Here is a 16,203-nt window from a genome sequence, read left to right on the forward strand (position 1 = left end):
TTATTTTGTCTTCATTTGAAGGACAGTGTTAGGGTTGATAGGAAAAGGGTTAGGAGCAGAAGAGAAGCAAAATGCAATTTCTGGAAATTCTGAATGTTTCCAGCAATATTTTTGGACTTGAGCCCTGAATGTCGGGACCTTAAGCACATGCCTGTGTATCACCCACTTTGGCCAGCATTGTATGCTGTTATGGCCACATTAATGGTTCCCTGTGGCTTCCATCAAAATTGGTTAGTCCTCAGATTGGTCAGGAGCTCATGGGAGCAGTGCTGGAGTGGGTGGGGGCGGAGAGAAGAATTGAGGCCAAACAAGCCACAAGCTTTGGATACCGTGGTAGGGACTTTGACTCTCACTCCAAACTAAATGGGAGCCTTTGCAGGTTTTAGTCAGAGGAGTGATGTGATCTGATCGTATTTTGTTAAGGACCACTCTGGCTATTGCATAGAGGAGGACAAGCGCTCAAACAGGGAGACCAGCTAGGAGGCTCTTGTGTCTCTGTGTGGAGGAGAGGCAGTGACGTGACCTGCACATGGGTTAATGGTGGAGGGATGAGAAATGATTGGATTCTGGATAATAAAGTAAAAGCAGAGCTGATATACTTGGATGTGAGTTGTGAGAGAAAGAGACGAATAAAGGATAACTCCAAGATTTTTGTTCTGAGCAACTGAAAGAATGCAGGTGTCAGCTGTTCAGAAGAGGCCGCCTGTGAGCTGAGCAGCTTTGGTGGGTGCTCAGGAGTTCTGATTTGGGCACATCAACTGTGAGATGCCTACCAGGCCTCCAGGCAGAAGAGCCAAGCAGGCAGTTGGAGATTTGAGCCACGAGTTGAGGGGTAAGCTCCAGGCTAGAGAACTGCAGGAAGTCGTCAACACCAGAAGGATTTGAAGCCGCCTGGAGCAGTGCTCTGCCATCTCACATGGCCCAGCCCTGCCCTGACAAAGCAGGTCACGGACACCTGACAATCTGGGCTTCCGAGTACGTGTGCAACTGCTGATGGGACGCTATTCCAATGGCTACAATGAAAAGATATCCAAATATCCAAATGTGAACCCAAGTGTGGCTGTGGCAGACAGAAGATAGCTCACCTAGGCTTCAGGGCACAGAGTGAGGAATGCCTTTCATTGTGAAATTACTTATCCATACAGCAAGAATCAAAACATATTGCAAAAACAGTCTGCAGCTGATTCTGTGGACAGAACAATGGAAATGAAGTCTAGCAATATTTCATTTACATGGAATATGAGAGACTTACTTACAAACCACATCTTCAAGATCCAAGAAAAACTATTCTAATTCAAAAAACCATAATCACTGTGAAAGAATTTACTTCAGCAATTACATGGAACTAACAAAAAATACAATATTTTCAAATATTAAATGCTGACATTGAAGAACCGTCAGCCTTAGAAGGAGAAATCATAAGGACACTCACAGGAGCATTTATAGAGAAATGAACATCAAGTTTATTATAAAGCATAAATTCCCCTGGGTCTCTCTAATCTAGCAATATATTTATCTATATTTGTTATTTAAAAGGTGTAACTTGTAAAAGGTACTTTAAAAGGTACATTAAAAGGTGTAACCTATATGTTAGGCAGAGTTTTTTTGGTTTTGTTTTGTTTTTTTTGCTGAGGAAGCTTGGCCCTGAGCTAACATCCGTTGCCAATCTTCCTCTTTTTGCTGAGGAAGATTGTCTCTGAGCTAACATCTGTGCCCGTCTTCCTCTATTTTGTATGTAGGTTGCCACCACAGCATGGCTTGAGGAACAGTGTGTAGGTCCGTGCCGGGGATCCAAACCCTCGAACTCTGGGCTGCTGAAGAGCAGCGTGCAAACTTAACCACTACGCCACCAGGCCAGCCCCATAGGCAGAGGTTTTTTAATAATAGGCTGAAGAAAAGGTGCACGAATGTTTGATCTAAGCTGAAGAGAAGTGCAGATCTTCCAAATAAAGAGGTCAACTAGAGTGAGCATTGGATGTAAAGACAAGCTAACAGTGAAGGTTCCAGTGTGCATGTGAAGACGTAACAATATTTGAAAAGTTCCTTCAACTTGACACTGGTGTCAGCATGCTCAACCTACATAAGCTAAACTTAAAGCTTTATGTGCACAGCCTTATTTCATTTAAGGACAATGTTACAATGAAGCAAAGCCAATTTTTTAAAATTTTATTTTGTTGAGGTAAGAACATTTAACATGAGATATACCTTCTTAATAAAACTTTTAAGCGTACAATCCATTATTGTTGGCTCTAGGTACAATGCTGTACGGCAGATCTCTACAGCGTATTCATCTTGCTTAACTGAAACTTTAGGCCCGTTTATTAGTAACTCCCATTTCACCTCCTCCTGGCCACTGGCAACTGCAATTCCATTCTTTGATTCTATGAATTTGACTGTTTTAGATACCTCATATACAATCATGCGTCACTTAATGATGGGGATACGTTCTGAGAAATGTGTTGTTATGTGATTTCGTCATTGTGCGAACATCACAGACTGTACTTACACAAACCGAGATGGTATAGCCTACTCCACACCTAGGCTGTATGGTACTAATCTTATGGGACCACTGTCGTATATGCAGTCTATTGTTGACTGAAACGTCTTTATGCAGTGCATGACTGTAAATGGAATCATGCAGTATTTGTCTTTCTGTGACTGGCTTATTTCACTTAGCATAATGTCTTCAAGGTTCATCCATGTTGTTGCATATTTCAAACTTTCCTTTTTTTAAGACTGAATAGTATTCCATGGCATGTATGTACCACATTTTCTTTTCCATTCCTCTGTTGATGGACATTTAAGTTTTTTCCACGTCTTGGCTATTGTGAACAGTGCTGCAATGAACACGGGAATGCTAATATCTCTTTGAGATCCTGATTTCCATTCTTTTGGATAAATACTCAGAAGTGGGATTACTAGATTGTATGGTAGTTCTACTTTTAGATTTTGAGGAACCTCTAAACCATTTTCTGTAGTGGCTGTAACAGTTTGCATTCCCACCAAGAATGTGCAAGGGCTCCAATTTCTCCACGTCCTCTCCATCACTTGTTGATAATAGCCATCTTGACAAGTGTGAGGTGAGATCTTATCATGGTTTTGATTTGCATTTCCCTGATTATTAGAGACTTTGAGCATTTTTTAATATATCTGTTGGCCATTTGTATGCCATCTTTGGAAAAATGTCCTTTCAAGTCCCTAGCCTATTTTTTAATTGGGTTATTAGTTTTTTTGCTATTGAGTTGTAGGAGTTCCTTATATATTTTGGAGAGTAACCCTTTATCATATATGTGGTTTGCAATATTTTTCTCCCATTCCATAGGTTACTTTTTCAGCCTGTTGTTTCCTTTGCTGTGCAGAAGCTTTTTAGTTTGATATAGTCCCCCTTGTTTATTTTTGTTTTTGCTGCCTGTTCTTTTGATGTCACATTCATGAAATCATTGCCATGACCAATGTCCTGAAGCTTTTCCCCTATGTTTTCTTCTAGGAGTTTTATAGTTTCAGGTCTTATGTTTAAGTGTTTCATCCATTTTGAGTTGATTTCTGTGTAAGGAGTAAGATAAAGGTCCAGTTTCATCCTCTTGCGTGTGGATATTCAGCTTTCCCAACATCGTTTGTTACAGAGACTATCTTTTCCCCATTGTGTGTTCTTGACACCCTTGTTGGAGATCAGTTGACTGTACGTGCATGGATTTATTTCTGAGTTTGCTGTTCTGTTCCGTTGGTCTCTATGTCTGTGTTTATGCCAGTACTATATTGTCTTAACTGTAGCTTCGTAATATATTTTAAAATCAGGAAGTGTGATAACTCCAATTTTGTTCTTTCTCAGGACTGATTTGGCTTTTCAGGGTCTTTTTTGCTTCCATATAAATTATAGAATTGTTTTTCTATTTCTGTAAAAAGAAATGCCTTTTGGATTTTGATAGAGATTGCATCGAATCTGTAGATCATTTTGGGTAGTATGGGCATTTCTGTAATATTCAGTCTTTCAATCCGTGAACACAGGATTTCTTTCCATTTATTTGTGTCTTCTTTAATTTCTTTCTTCAGTGCTTTGTAGTTCTCAGTAGAAAAGTCTTTCACCTCATTAGTTAAGTTTATTATTAGTTTATTCTTTTTGGTGGTATTGTAAATGAGACTTTCTAGTTTTCTTTTTAGATAGTCTTCGTTAGTGTATAGAAACACAACTGATTTTTGTATATTGATTTTGTGTCCTACAACTTTACTGAATTCGTTTATTAGTTCGTTTTTTTTATGGAGTCTTTAGGGTTTTCTTTATATAAGACGGTGTCATCTGCAAATAGAGACAATTTTACTTCCCTCCCAACTTGGGTGCCTTTTTTTTCCCTAGTTTCTCTGGCTAGGACTTCCAGTACTGTGTTCAATAGGAGTGGTGAGAGTGGGCATCCTTGTCTTGTTCCTGATCTTAGAGGAAAAGCTTTCAGTTTTTCTCCCTTGAGTCTGATGTTAGCTGTGGGCTTGTCATACATGGCCTTTATCATGTTGAGGTACTTTCTTTCTATTTCCAGTTTATTGAGATTTTTTATCATGAAAGGGTGTTGAATTTTGTCAAATACTTTTTCTGCATCTATTGAGTTTATCACGTGATTTTTATGCTTTATTCTGTTAATGTGGTATATAACATTAATTGATTATCATATGCTGAACCATCCTTACATCCCAGGGATAAATCCTACTTGGTCATGGTGTATGATCCTTTTACTGTGCTGTTGAACCCCCATTATTTTTGTTGAGGATTTTTCCATCAGTGTTCATCAGGGATATTGGTCTGTAGTTTTCTTTTAATGTGGTGTCTTTGTCTGGCTTTGGTATCAGGGTAGTTATGGACTCATAAAATGAATTTGGAATTGTTCCCTCCTTTTCAGTTTTTTGAAAGAGTTTGAGAAGGATTGGTGTTAATTCTTCTTTAAATGTTTGGGCAGAGAAATCTTTTAGATACATAAGATTGTCCTGTGCATTTAACTTAAGCAGCTTACACACTAAAAGAAGGAAATTGTATCGTTTTAAAAGCTTAATTTGTTTAAAATAACTGGCCCAGCTATAACCTACCATGAACAATCATGATGTTTTATTTGGTACTTAATTTTTTGCAGTGAAAATTATTATTAAAGTAATATATGATATGATTTTATTACATTGCACAGTGTTGAGGTGAAAATGAAAATTTTCATTAAAATATTATGTGACATAATTTCACTATATTATAGAGTATTGTATTGATTTACCAAAACTTGTAATTTGGCAAAGACATTGCATTCTTTGGATTTGTACTCCAAAAGTCTGTTATCTAGAATGTTATATTGTGGGCTCACTATGTTAAATGAAAAAGTCATCACTGAAATTTTTCAGTGATGAGTCTAAACTTAGAGGAACAGTTATTCACACCCTTGGCACTTCACACTTGCCTAACATAAAATTGCCATGTGTCAAAAATCATGCTTCACCTATTGCTAAAGCATGACATGCCCCCTTTTTTTTGTGAGGAGGATTGGCCCTGAGCTAACACCTATTGCCAATCTCCCTCTTTTTGCTTGAGGAAGATGGTCCCTGAGCTAACGTGCCAATCTTCGTCTACTTTGTATGAGGGACGCTGCCACAGCATGGCTTGATGAGTGGTGTAGGTCCGCACTCAGGATCCGAACCTGTGAACCCTGGACCACCAAAGTGTAGCACACGGAACTTAACCACTGTGCCACCAGGCCAGCCCTGACATGCCACATTTTTAATGTAATTCTTTTTTGAAGTGACTGTGACCACAAAGCATCTTTTATAAGTGAAGACCTGTACTCTGACTGATTTCCCAGGTACGTAATTCTTTGAATAACAGGAAACCAAGCAGCCAGGTTCCGCGGGCGATTCATGGGCAGGAAGGCCAGGGAAAGGAGGGGCTGTACGAGAGGCCCTCGAGGCACAGGAGGTGTATGGGCATTCGGGCAAGTTTTAATCCTGCCTCTGCTGCTGGCCAGCTGTGAGACCTTAGCAAGCATCTTAACCTGTGTGAGCCTTGAGTCTTCATCTGTGTAATGTGTCTAATAAAACCTATTTCATAGATAGGCTTGAATCTGATGTGTAAAGTAGTCGGCATGTTGTAAATTCTCAGGAAAAGTTATTTTCCTCCCAGCAATAAGAGAGCAGGGAGACCAGGGAGGACGATAGGAGCTCAGTTTTTCTGGTGAGAAAACTCTGAGAGAAGCCTTGAGGAGCAGAGAGGATGCAGATTTGGTGCTGTAGATGTCATGAGCATTGTCTGTACAAGGCACTTTGGGGGTGAGATAGCAGCGCATGTCAGTTCTTGGAGTGAAGGTGTCAGATAAGGCTTGCACAGAGGAGGTGATGCTTGAGGTGAGTCTTGAAAGTTAATATTTTCATCTATGTTGGGCTCACCCAGATAATCCAGGATAATCTCCCTATTTTGAGGTCAGCTAATTTGCAGCCTTCATTCCTCTTTGTCATGTAAAATAACATGTTCACGGGCTCCGGAGATTAGGACTTTTACATCCTTTGGGGGCAGTTACTCTGCCCCCCACAAGAATAGAGTCCAGATGCAGACCCATCTATACGGAAACTTGATTTAAGGACAGAGCAGACATAGGAAAGGACTGCCTGTTCCATAAATGGTGCTGAGACAATTTATTATCCTTACAGAAAAAATGAAATTAGGTTCTAAAGGTTCTGAATGCCGGCAGGGTGTCCTACAATTCAACTCAATTCTGATACTGTCTACCTGGAGATAGCATCAGATCCCACAGGTTAAAGGCTCCGTCATACAAGACTGCTCCTCCCCGCCTTCCGTCGCAAGTCCAAGGTGCTTCTGACCAACCAGCTATAGATTGGAGGTTCCAACAACCCCCGCCTTGGTTCAATTAATTTGCTTGAGCAACTCACAGAATTCAGAGAAACACTTCACTTACTAGATCACCGGTTTATTATAACAGGATATAACTCGGGAACAGCCAGATGAACAGATGTATAGGGCAAGGTATATGGAAGGGGCATGGAGCTTCCACACTCTCTCCCTGGGCGCTGCTCTCCTCAAATCTCCACTTGTTCACCGACTTGGAAGCTCTCTGAACCCTCTCCTTGGGGTTTTATGGAGGTTCATTACGTAGGCGTGATCAAGTACATCATTGGCCATTGGCGATTGATTCAACCTCCAGCCCCCTTTCCCCTCCCTAGAGCTGAGGCAGGGTGGTGGTGCTGCGACTGAAAATTCCAACCCTCTAATCATGCAGTTGGTTTCCCTGGCAACCAGCCTCCATCCTTAGGTTACCTAAGGGCTTCCCAAAAGTCACTTCATTAACATAACAAAAGACACCTTCATTTCTTTCATCACAGGAAATTCCAAGAATTTTAGGAGCTCTGTGCCAGGAAAGGGTCAAAAAACAAATATATATTTCTTTATTTTTTAAATTTATTTATTTATTTAAATTTATTTATTATTTATAAACATTGGTTTATAACATTATGTATATTTCAGGTGTACATCATTATATTTCAGCTTGTGTATAAACTGCATCATGTTCACCAGCAAAAGTCTAATTTCCATCCATCACCATCCATATGTGCCCCTTTACCCTTTTCACCCTCCCCCCACCCCCCTTTCCTCTGGTAACCACCAATCTGTTCTCTGTATCTGTGTGTTTGTTCATCTTTCACATGTAAGTGAAGTCATACAGTAATTATCTTTCTCATCTGACTTATTTCGATAGCATAACTACTCAGCCATAAAAAAAAAAAAAGATGAAATCGTGCCATTTGCAACAATATGAATGGACCTTGAAGGTATTACGCCAAATATATGTTTCTTATTATAAATCAAAATATCACAGATTCCAACCTCACACAATTCCCAAGTGCATTAAAAACTTAAATGTCAACGGAAAAACCATAAAATATTAGAGGATAACATAGGAGAATATCTTTGTAACTTTGAGGTAGGGAAGAGATTCCTAAACACAAAAAATATAAACCATACAGGACAAGATTGATAAATTTGTCTATATTAAAATTAAGAACTTCTGTTCATCAAGGTCACCTTAAAAAGACAAGACAAGCCACAAACTGGGAGATGATACTTGTGACATATATGGGTGACAAAGATTTATCCAGAATGGAGGGGGGGAAAGTGTATGTATATACATATATCCATACATAGAAATATATTTTTTACACCAATGATTATGTTAAAGATAAGCAACTCAATAGACATTTCACATTAAAGGAAATACAAGTGACCCATAAGCATAGATAAGATGTTCAACTCATTAGTAATCAGAGAAGTGTAAATTAAAACTACAGTAAGATACCATTTCATACCCATCTGTCTCTCAAACATTAAAATGTCTGACAATGCCAATTCCAAGAGCTCGCTAGGACGTAGAGTGATGGGGACCCTCACAAATCCTGTCCAAGTCTAAATTGGTGGAATAGCTTTGGGAAGCAGTTTGGCACACCTAGGACCCGGGGATGCCACACCTGAGTGTCTATACCCTGGAGCATGAATTCACATCAGGGGCAGTGATTTCGCCAAAGGGGTCAAAAATCTTAGATGTTACAAAGGTTTGTGGCCCTCCAAAGAGCCACGGAGTATAAAAAACATACACTATATTTGTGGTAGTGAAATTTCATTGGGAGGATTAGGAAAACAATGTATAAAAGGGTCCTGGGGGCGATAATGAAAAAGAGGTTGAGACACCATCAGAGAGAAACTGTGGGACATGTGCCCAGGAGATGTGTAGACGTGTCTGCAGCGCCACCGTTCATACCAGCAACAACACAGTTGACAACTCCCTGTTCTCCAGCAGTACATACATACATAAAACTTGGAATATCCATAAAATGGAAGACTGTGCATCAGTGAGAATGAATCAATCACAGCTACATGAGCAGTGGAGTAGGAAAAGCCAGTCAGAGGGGCCAGCCTAATGGTATAGTGGTTAAATTCACATGCTCCGCTTCAGTGGCCCAAGGTTCACAGGTTCAGATCCTGGGCACGGACCTACACACCACTTATCAAGCCATGCTGTGGCGGTGACCCACATACAAAATAGAGGAAGACTGGCACAGATGTTAGCTCAGGGACAATCTTCCTCACCAAAAAAAAAAAAACGCCAGTCAGAGAAGGAAAGCTACTGGATGGTTCCGTTTATATAAGGTCAAACCAAGCAAAACTTGACAGAAATCAATGCTAAAACAAAGACAAGCATAGATATGACTTATAAAGAGTTTGAAATGTTGGCTATCCCTAAAGGAGAGAGGGGGGGTGGGATTGGAGTGGGTACAGGAGGTCAAATGCTAAGAATCTTGTGTTTTCTCAAGCAGGATGCTAAGTACCATAGTGTTCATTTTATTAATTTTCAAACTATCTTTGCATGTATATTCTGTATATTTCTTTGGAGATATATATATATATATGTTTCATAATAAATTATTAGCATTTTTCTTAAAGGCCTTATGCTATACCTGACACATCGGTGAATGGTTTAAAAGGAATCACTGGAGGGGGAGGGGACTCTTGAGTGTCAGACTGTGGCAAATATTTGTGTCTCCTTGTTTGTGGAGCAGATAGGGACTGAACAGTAGGGGATTAGTAGGGACGGTGTGACAGTCGACCAGTGTACGCTTTCAACCAGACCACACTTCTGCAGCCAGAATGGTCTGAGTAACTGCTTCCCAGATCTTCTCCCTTCTCTTGGAGAAGGGGCGTTTATCCAGAAAGGTTTGTCTCCTTGTCCGTGTGCCCCCACCTCAGCTCCTCTTTGCCAGCTGGTGTCTCTCCTTGCAGCCATCCCTGATAGAGTGCTGGACACGGCCATCCGTGCTGATGAGACGGGGAGCGAGGAGGACCTGTATGAAGATGTGCACAGCTCCAGCCACCACTACAGCCACCCTGGCGGGGGCGGCGAGCAACTCGCCATCAACGAGGTAGGCTGAGGGCTGCATGGGCAGGGACGGGGCTGGGACAGATGGCTTTGCCGTCAGGGCCACTCCAGCACACTCATGCAGGCCTGGATGTCCAGTCTCTATGTTCCAAGCAGATGACAGTGGCACAAACTTGCACACAGCACAGTTTCCACCTGTGGCTCTCACTTGAGGATGTGGTGTCCATGAGCATTGCTTGTCCAAACACAGGACCCTCCCCTCTGCCCTCATGGGGCCGACAGGGAACCCAGAATAGCAGGCATGACACCCAGGACCTACGAAGTAAGAGTGCTGGTCTGTCCGGTAAAGCCATCTGGACAGAAGAAGGGAGGCCAGGGCTTAGACCCCTAACCCTCCAACAAGTTGTCTGGGCAGGACTAGGGGGAAGGCAAGTGAAGATTGATTTCTTGTCTATTGACTCCAAGAGCTCAAAAAGTATTGCTGTTGCTATGTGTGTGCAAGTGATCATTTTTGGCTGTTCCTACCCAAGCAGAAGAAATTAGTGAGAAACTTCATCTAAGCAAGACTGGTGCCCATACCAAGTTCTCCTTTTGCATCCTCCAACGAGAGAGAAATTGGAGACCTGACTCTGCCCTCTTTTTCTCCCTGGTACTGCTATTTTCTCCCTCTCTTCTTTTTTACCTATTTTGGAGGGGCTGTTGAACATAATGTGGCAGTGACCTGGCTCAAGCACACATCCATGACACCACCATGTTCTCCTCCTGGTCATGACATACTGAGTACTTCTGCTTCATTCAAAGCAGATTCTGAGCACCCGAGATCTCGCAGCACCCAGAAGATTTTCTCCTCAAGGGGGGTCCATTTATGAACAGTTAGCCTTAACATTTCCGTGAATGAATGGGCTGGGAGGCTTCTCAGAAATCCTAAAGGAGTGTGGTGTCCTGGTTTCGTACGTGACAGCTGGGTGTGAACTGTCGATGGTGGACAAACTCTTCTTAGGCCCAGCTCTGAATAATGATTCTAAATAGTTGTTATATAAAGCTGCTTTCTTGGCGCAGTTGGCAGTCTCATAAAATAGTTGTTATATAATGATTTATTCACAATCCATGGTGCATAAAGAATAAACATCCAAAGAAGTTGGTTTTTTCAATAAATAAAGCCTTTAAGTGCTTCTCATAAGCTATTTTGAAGGGAAGGTGTTCTAAAATTGTATCATCTTAAGCAGAATTCACAGACAATGGTTTGGTTTTCCTTGAAGACTCAGGCTACCCTCTGCAGTCTTGGGGCCCAATGCGGGGGCAGCATGGTGTAGTGGGGAGAACCCGGGCACTGGGGCCTCCCAGACCTGCATGGGGGTTCTTCCCTGCCAGCGACCAGGTGTGGAGCTCGGAGCAGATAACCCTCTGAGCACTGGTTTACTTTCCTGTGAAACAAGAGAACCGTGAGGTTACATGAGGACTGACTGAAATAACGAATGTCAGTAAGCTGCACGTGGTGGGTTCTCAGTAAATCTCCAGTGACAAGGATGGTAAGGAAGGAGGAACACTACCATAAAGCCTTTAGGGACTCTGGAGTGGTGTGGGTTATCTGACTGGCCATCAGTGCTGCATTGCTTGAGTTCTCGTGTCTGCTTTTCATAGTTGTGTGTCTCCCACCTAATGGTGAAATTCTGGTCTGTCCCATCTTGCTGCCGGTGAGGAGGTGCCTCTTGGAGGCCTGGCAGGCTGTTCATTCTAAGATGCTCTGGACGAGGAGAGGCAGAGTCAGGCCTGCTCTGAGAGAACATGGGCTCAGGCAGAGGGCACCCGTCGAGGGAAAGAGGGGCTAAGATGAGGAATGGTGTAGCTCCTCTGTTGGCTCCTTAAAGAATCTGTTTCCTGTTTGGTTCAAAGTCTTTCTTGGCATTGGAGGTTACTGAGCAGACAGGGCAGTGCTGTCGGACCTTACGTTTAGAGTGCTCTCCAGGGCACCTGTCTTCCCTGGACACTCAGCACGCCCCTTGGGGGAAGGACTTGTCACCTCACAGAGGGGGACAACGGTCAGGTAGGGAGCCCCTGTCAGGGATGCAGCAGGCTGATGCAGGGTGCAGGCTGGGCTCCCTCATGAGAACCACCAGCAATTCTAGATGCTGATGGAGAAAGCCCACGAAAGGCAGCCCTGACAGGGGCAGCGCAGCAAGAAGGCCAACATCCCCGGGCTGACCCCCATCCTGCCACTGGCTGGTGGAGGACCTGCAGCAAGTCACTCCTTTCCAGGGGCCTCGGTTTCCCCATTGTGGGGCAGATGTGGCACCTGGGCTCCTCTGGCAGCTATAGGAGCGTCATTGTGCCCGGGGTATCAGGTACTCGGGAATGGCAGCACCCGTTACGATCTGTTGGCAGCGTTAAATAGACGCACTTGATCAGAAACGTGGAAGAGATACAGAAGGTGATTCTCCAGTGGCGTTCCAAGAGCAGTAGGCACAGGCAGGAACTTCACAGCACTTTTGTGTTCTGGGTGCATAAGGAGTGAGAGGATGCACCCACACACACGAGAAGGCTGTGGGTGTGACGTGTGCACGTATATGTTGTATGCATGTGACACATATTTACTGAGTATGTTATATGTGTCAGGTCATGTTCTAGGCCCTGGGATATGGCTGTGCAGATGTGGTCCTGCCCTCAGGGGGCAGCCGTTGGGGCGGGGCAGACTGTGCATGTCTGTGTGGGCACCTGTTCTCTTCCGTGTGCCCTGGCGGAAGTGAGAAGGGGCAGTACCTTGTTCATTCTGTGTTCCCTGCACCGCACTTGTGCCTTGTACCTCCTGACTGTCCAGTCCCCGCAAGATGAGTCAACCTCCCAGAGACGGAAGCAGAGGAGAGGAGGGCCTGGCTCCCAGTACCTCTTCATGGAACACCTAGAGGACACCGCCAGACACAAGGCCAGCTAGGGACTGGTCCTTGGTGGAGTTGGTCTGACCTTCTCTCCAAGTGTTTCTGTCTTCCCCAGTGCCTGTGACGCTGGATGTCTGTTCCCAGGCCTGACCTGGCTCTTGCACCCCGTCCCCAGCCGCAGGGAGGAGCCCGACAGATACCTTGTGCACGCCCTGCTGTTGGACAACAGTGGGACTGAAGTCTCTGTTGAGACAGGGCGGTCACAGCCCCAGGGCCAGGGCTGCACGCTGTCTGGTGCCAGCACATCCACACTGGCTTTCTTCTTCTCTCCCGAAGCCATGGCGCAGGGGGCTCAGCCCTCATCTGCCCCAGACACCTCTGTCCCCCTCTACCTCCATGTCAGTCCTGCCACCTTGGCAGAGCTGCACACCCACCCAACTAGTCTGGGTGGGCCACTCCCTGGTGCCACCTCCAAGGGCCTAGGCCTTTGCTTTCAAGCTTTTCTGGCTTTGTTTTTGGTCATGAAACACACACAAAAAAGGCTGTTGCCACTGTCTTCCCTGCTGTATACCCCAGACCACCAGGATCTAGAGACTGGGTGCCCCTGGGACAGGGTGGAGGCCACCTCTCAGTCCTTGGTCCTGGCCCAGGTTCAGAGGTTCTTCTGCCACATCAAACCCTCCCTGGGCTGCTCTGCTGCACGTGGGACAGAGGCCTTGTCCCAGAACTGGGCCATGGCTGAAGTTCTAAAACACGCCCCAGGAGCCAGCACGGCAGCAGGTAGGGCGCTGTGCAGACCAGTGGGCTCCTGCAACTGCCCTGATGAGGGGTATGAGGACACACAGGCACAAGGGCACAATGAAATGTCTGACCCGAGTCAGGGGTTCTGAGCCACAGCCCACTGGAGGGCATGTCACACAGTCTTACCAGAGGAGTGCTGGGTTTTGGGGTGGCAGGGAGCCTCTGATGCTGTCTGATCCCCACAATCCTCCTGAGCCTCATTTTCTGAAAAACTGGGCAGGAGCTGAAGACTCTTTCCTTCCAAGCAGACAGACAGGCCCAGGCTGCCCCTTCAGATCTGAGGGAGGCAGACAGCCTCTCCGGACACATTCCTGGCCCTCCCCTGCCACACACAGGAACCCACACACCCACACACATGCTGGCATCCACCAGGGGTCTTCAGCAGGGTGGTGATGTCCACAGGTGCCCTCATCTGTACTCACTCACTGCCTGTAGCACTGGCACGCACACATGGAAACCTGAGCAGACAGAGACAAAGTCACCACGTGTGAACACTCAGCCTCTATAATGTTCCCTCCATGGGCTCCTCCTGCCCCAGGACTCACAGTGCTGAGCATGGAGCCTAGGAATCTCTGCCCACTTCCAACTGCTTTTCGGTCTCCTCAGCCCCCTCAGTGGCAGCCTTCTGATCCATCAGAGGGGCATGGTGACTGTGACAGAGCGAGAGACGCCTGCACGTGAACTTTGAGCCCGACAAGGTTAAGGCTGCGGGCTCTGTCAGGGAGGCAGGGCAGACCCCTGGGGACCTGACATGGGGCTGTTTAACAAGCTGCGGACCCACATGCAGAAGAATGAGACTGGACCCTTATCTCACACTACTCACAAGAATCCACTCAAAATGGATTAAGTCTTAAACACGAGACCTGAAACCATAAAAATACTAGAAGAAACAGGAAAAATGCTTCTTGACATTGGTCTGGGCAACGATTTTTTGGATGTGGTACCAAAAGCACAGGCAGCAAAAGCAAAAATAGACAAGTGGAATTTAATCAAATTAAAAAGTTTCTGTGCAGCAAAGGAAACAACAGAGTGAACAGGCAACCTATGGAATGGGAAAATACATTGCAAACCATATATCTGATAAAGGGTTAGTATCTAAAATATGTAAGTAACTCATACAATTAAATAGCAAAAAACCCCAAATAATCCGATTTAAAAATGGTTACAGGGGGCCGGCCAAGTGGCGTAGCGGTTAAGTTCCCGAGCTCCACTCCGGCGGCCCGGGGTTCTAAGGTTCGGATCCCGGCTCAGACTGACACGCCGCTTGTCGAGCCATCCTGTGGTGGCGTCCCATATAAAATAGAGGAAGATGGGCACGGATGTCAGCCCAGGGCCAGTCTTCCTCAGCAAAAAGAGGAGGATTGACATGGGATGTCAGCTCAGGGCTAATCTTCCTCACAAAAAAAGAAAAAAGAAAAATGGGCAAAGGACGTGAATAAACATTTCTCAAAAGAAGATGGTCAACATCACTAACCATCAGGGAAATATAAATCAAAACCACAATGAGACACCACCTCACACCTATTAGAATGGCTACTGTCAAAAAGACAAAAGATAAGTTTGGTGAGGATGTGGAGAACTGGAACCCTTGTGCCCTGTTGGTGGGAATGTAAACTGGTGCAGCCACTATGGATAACAGTATGGAGGTTCCTCAAAAAATTAAAAATAGAACTATTATATGATCCAGCAGTTCCACTTCTGGATATATACACAAAGGAAAAGAAATCAGGATCCCAAGGAGATAACTGCACCCCTGTGTTCACTGCAGCATCGTTCACAATAGTCAAGACGTGGAAACACCTAAGTGTCAGTCAACAGATGAATGCATAAAGATGAGCTATTTATGTGTGTTATACACAATGGAATATTATTCAGCCTTAAAAAGAAGGAAATCCTGCCATTTGTGACAACATGGATGAACCTGGAGGACGTTATGCTAAGTAACATAAGCCAGACACAAAAAAACAAATACCATATGATGTCACTTATATGTGGACTCTAAAATAGTCAAACTCACAGAAGCAGAGAGTAGAATGGTGGTTGCCAGGGGCTGGGGGAGGGAGAAATGGGGAGATATCAGCCAAAGGGTACAAAGTGTTAGTTCTGCAGTATGGATGAGTTCTGGAGATCTAATGTACAGCATGGAGCCTAAAATTGAGAAGACTGTAGTGCATACTTTAAATCTGCTGAGAGGTTAAATCTTGTGTTCTTACCACATACACACAAGATGGTCACTATATGAGGTGATGGATGTGGTAATTAGCTTGATTGTGGTGATCATTTTACAATGTATATGTATATCAAAACATCAAGTTGTACACCTTAAATGTATACAATTTTTGTCAATTATACCTCAGTAAAACTGGGGGATGGGGTGGCGGGGGTAGCGGCTGAAGAAGCCAGAAGCCAGCCGCTTTCCCAAAGGAACAAATGCTGCTCTGACGGGGAAAGTCAGTAAGAAGAAGTCCTGAGTCAGGGCCATCCCGGAGAACCTCGGCGCAGGTCAGCCTCAGTCTGTCCAGAGTTCAAATCCGGGCTCCGCCGTCCCTGTATTTCTGTGTGGCTTGATCACTGAGCAACTTACCAGACCTTTCAGAGCCGCATTTACTCATCTGGGAAATGCGGGC

At 44.5% G+C, this 16,203-nt stretch overlaps 1 protein-coding gene across 1 annotated transcript in view; it reads left to right on the forward strand.

Moving 5' to 3' along the window:
* LOC101404700 (rho guanine nucleotide exchange factor 4) overlaps nt 1-16,203 on the forward strand; it is an 80,954-nt gene that overhangs the window by 47,524 nt on the left and 17,227 nt on the right. Inside the window, exon 2 of the mRNA XM_087434984.1 lies at nt 9,806-9,945. Coding sequence (XP_087291110.1) covers nt 9,806-9,945 — 140 coding nt within the window. The remainder of the gene's footprint in view (nt 1-9,805; nt 9,946-16,203) is intronic.

This window comes from Ceratotherium simum, chromosome 9 (genome assembly GCF_057802395.1).
Source record: "Ceratotherium simum simum isolate JZ-2026a chromosome 9, ASM5780239v1, whole genome shotgun sequence".
Classification (NCBI taxonomy): Eukaryota; Metazoa; Chordata; class Mammalia; order Perissodactyla; family Rhinocerotidae; genus Ceratotherium; species Ceratotherium simum.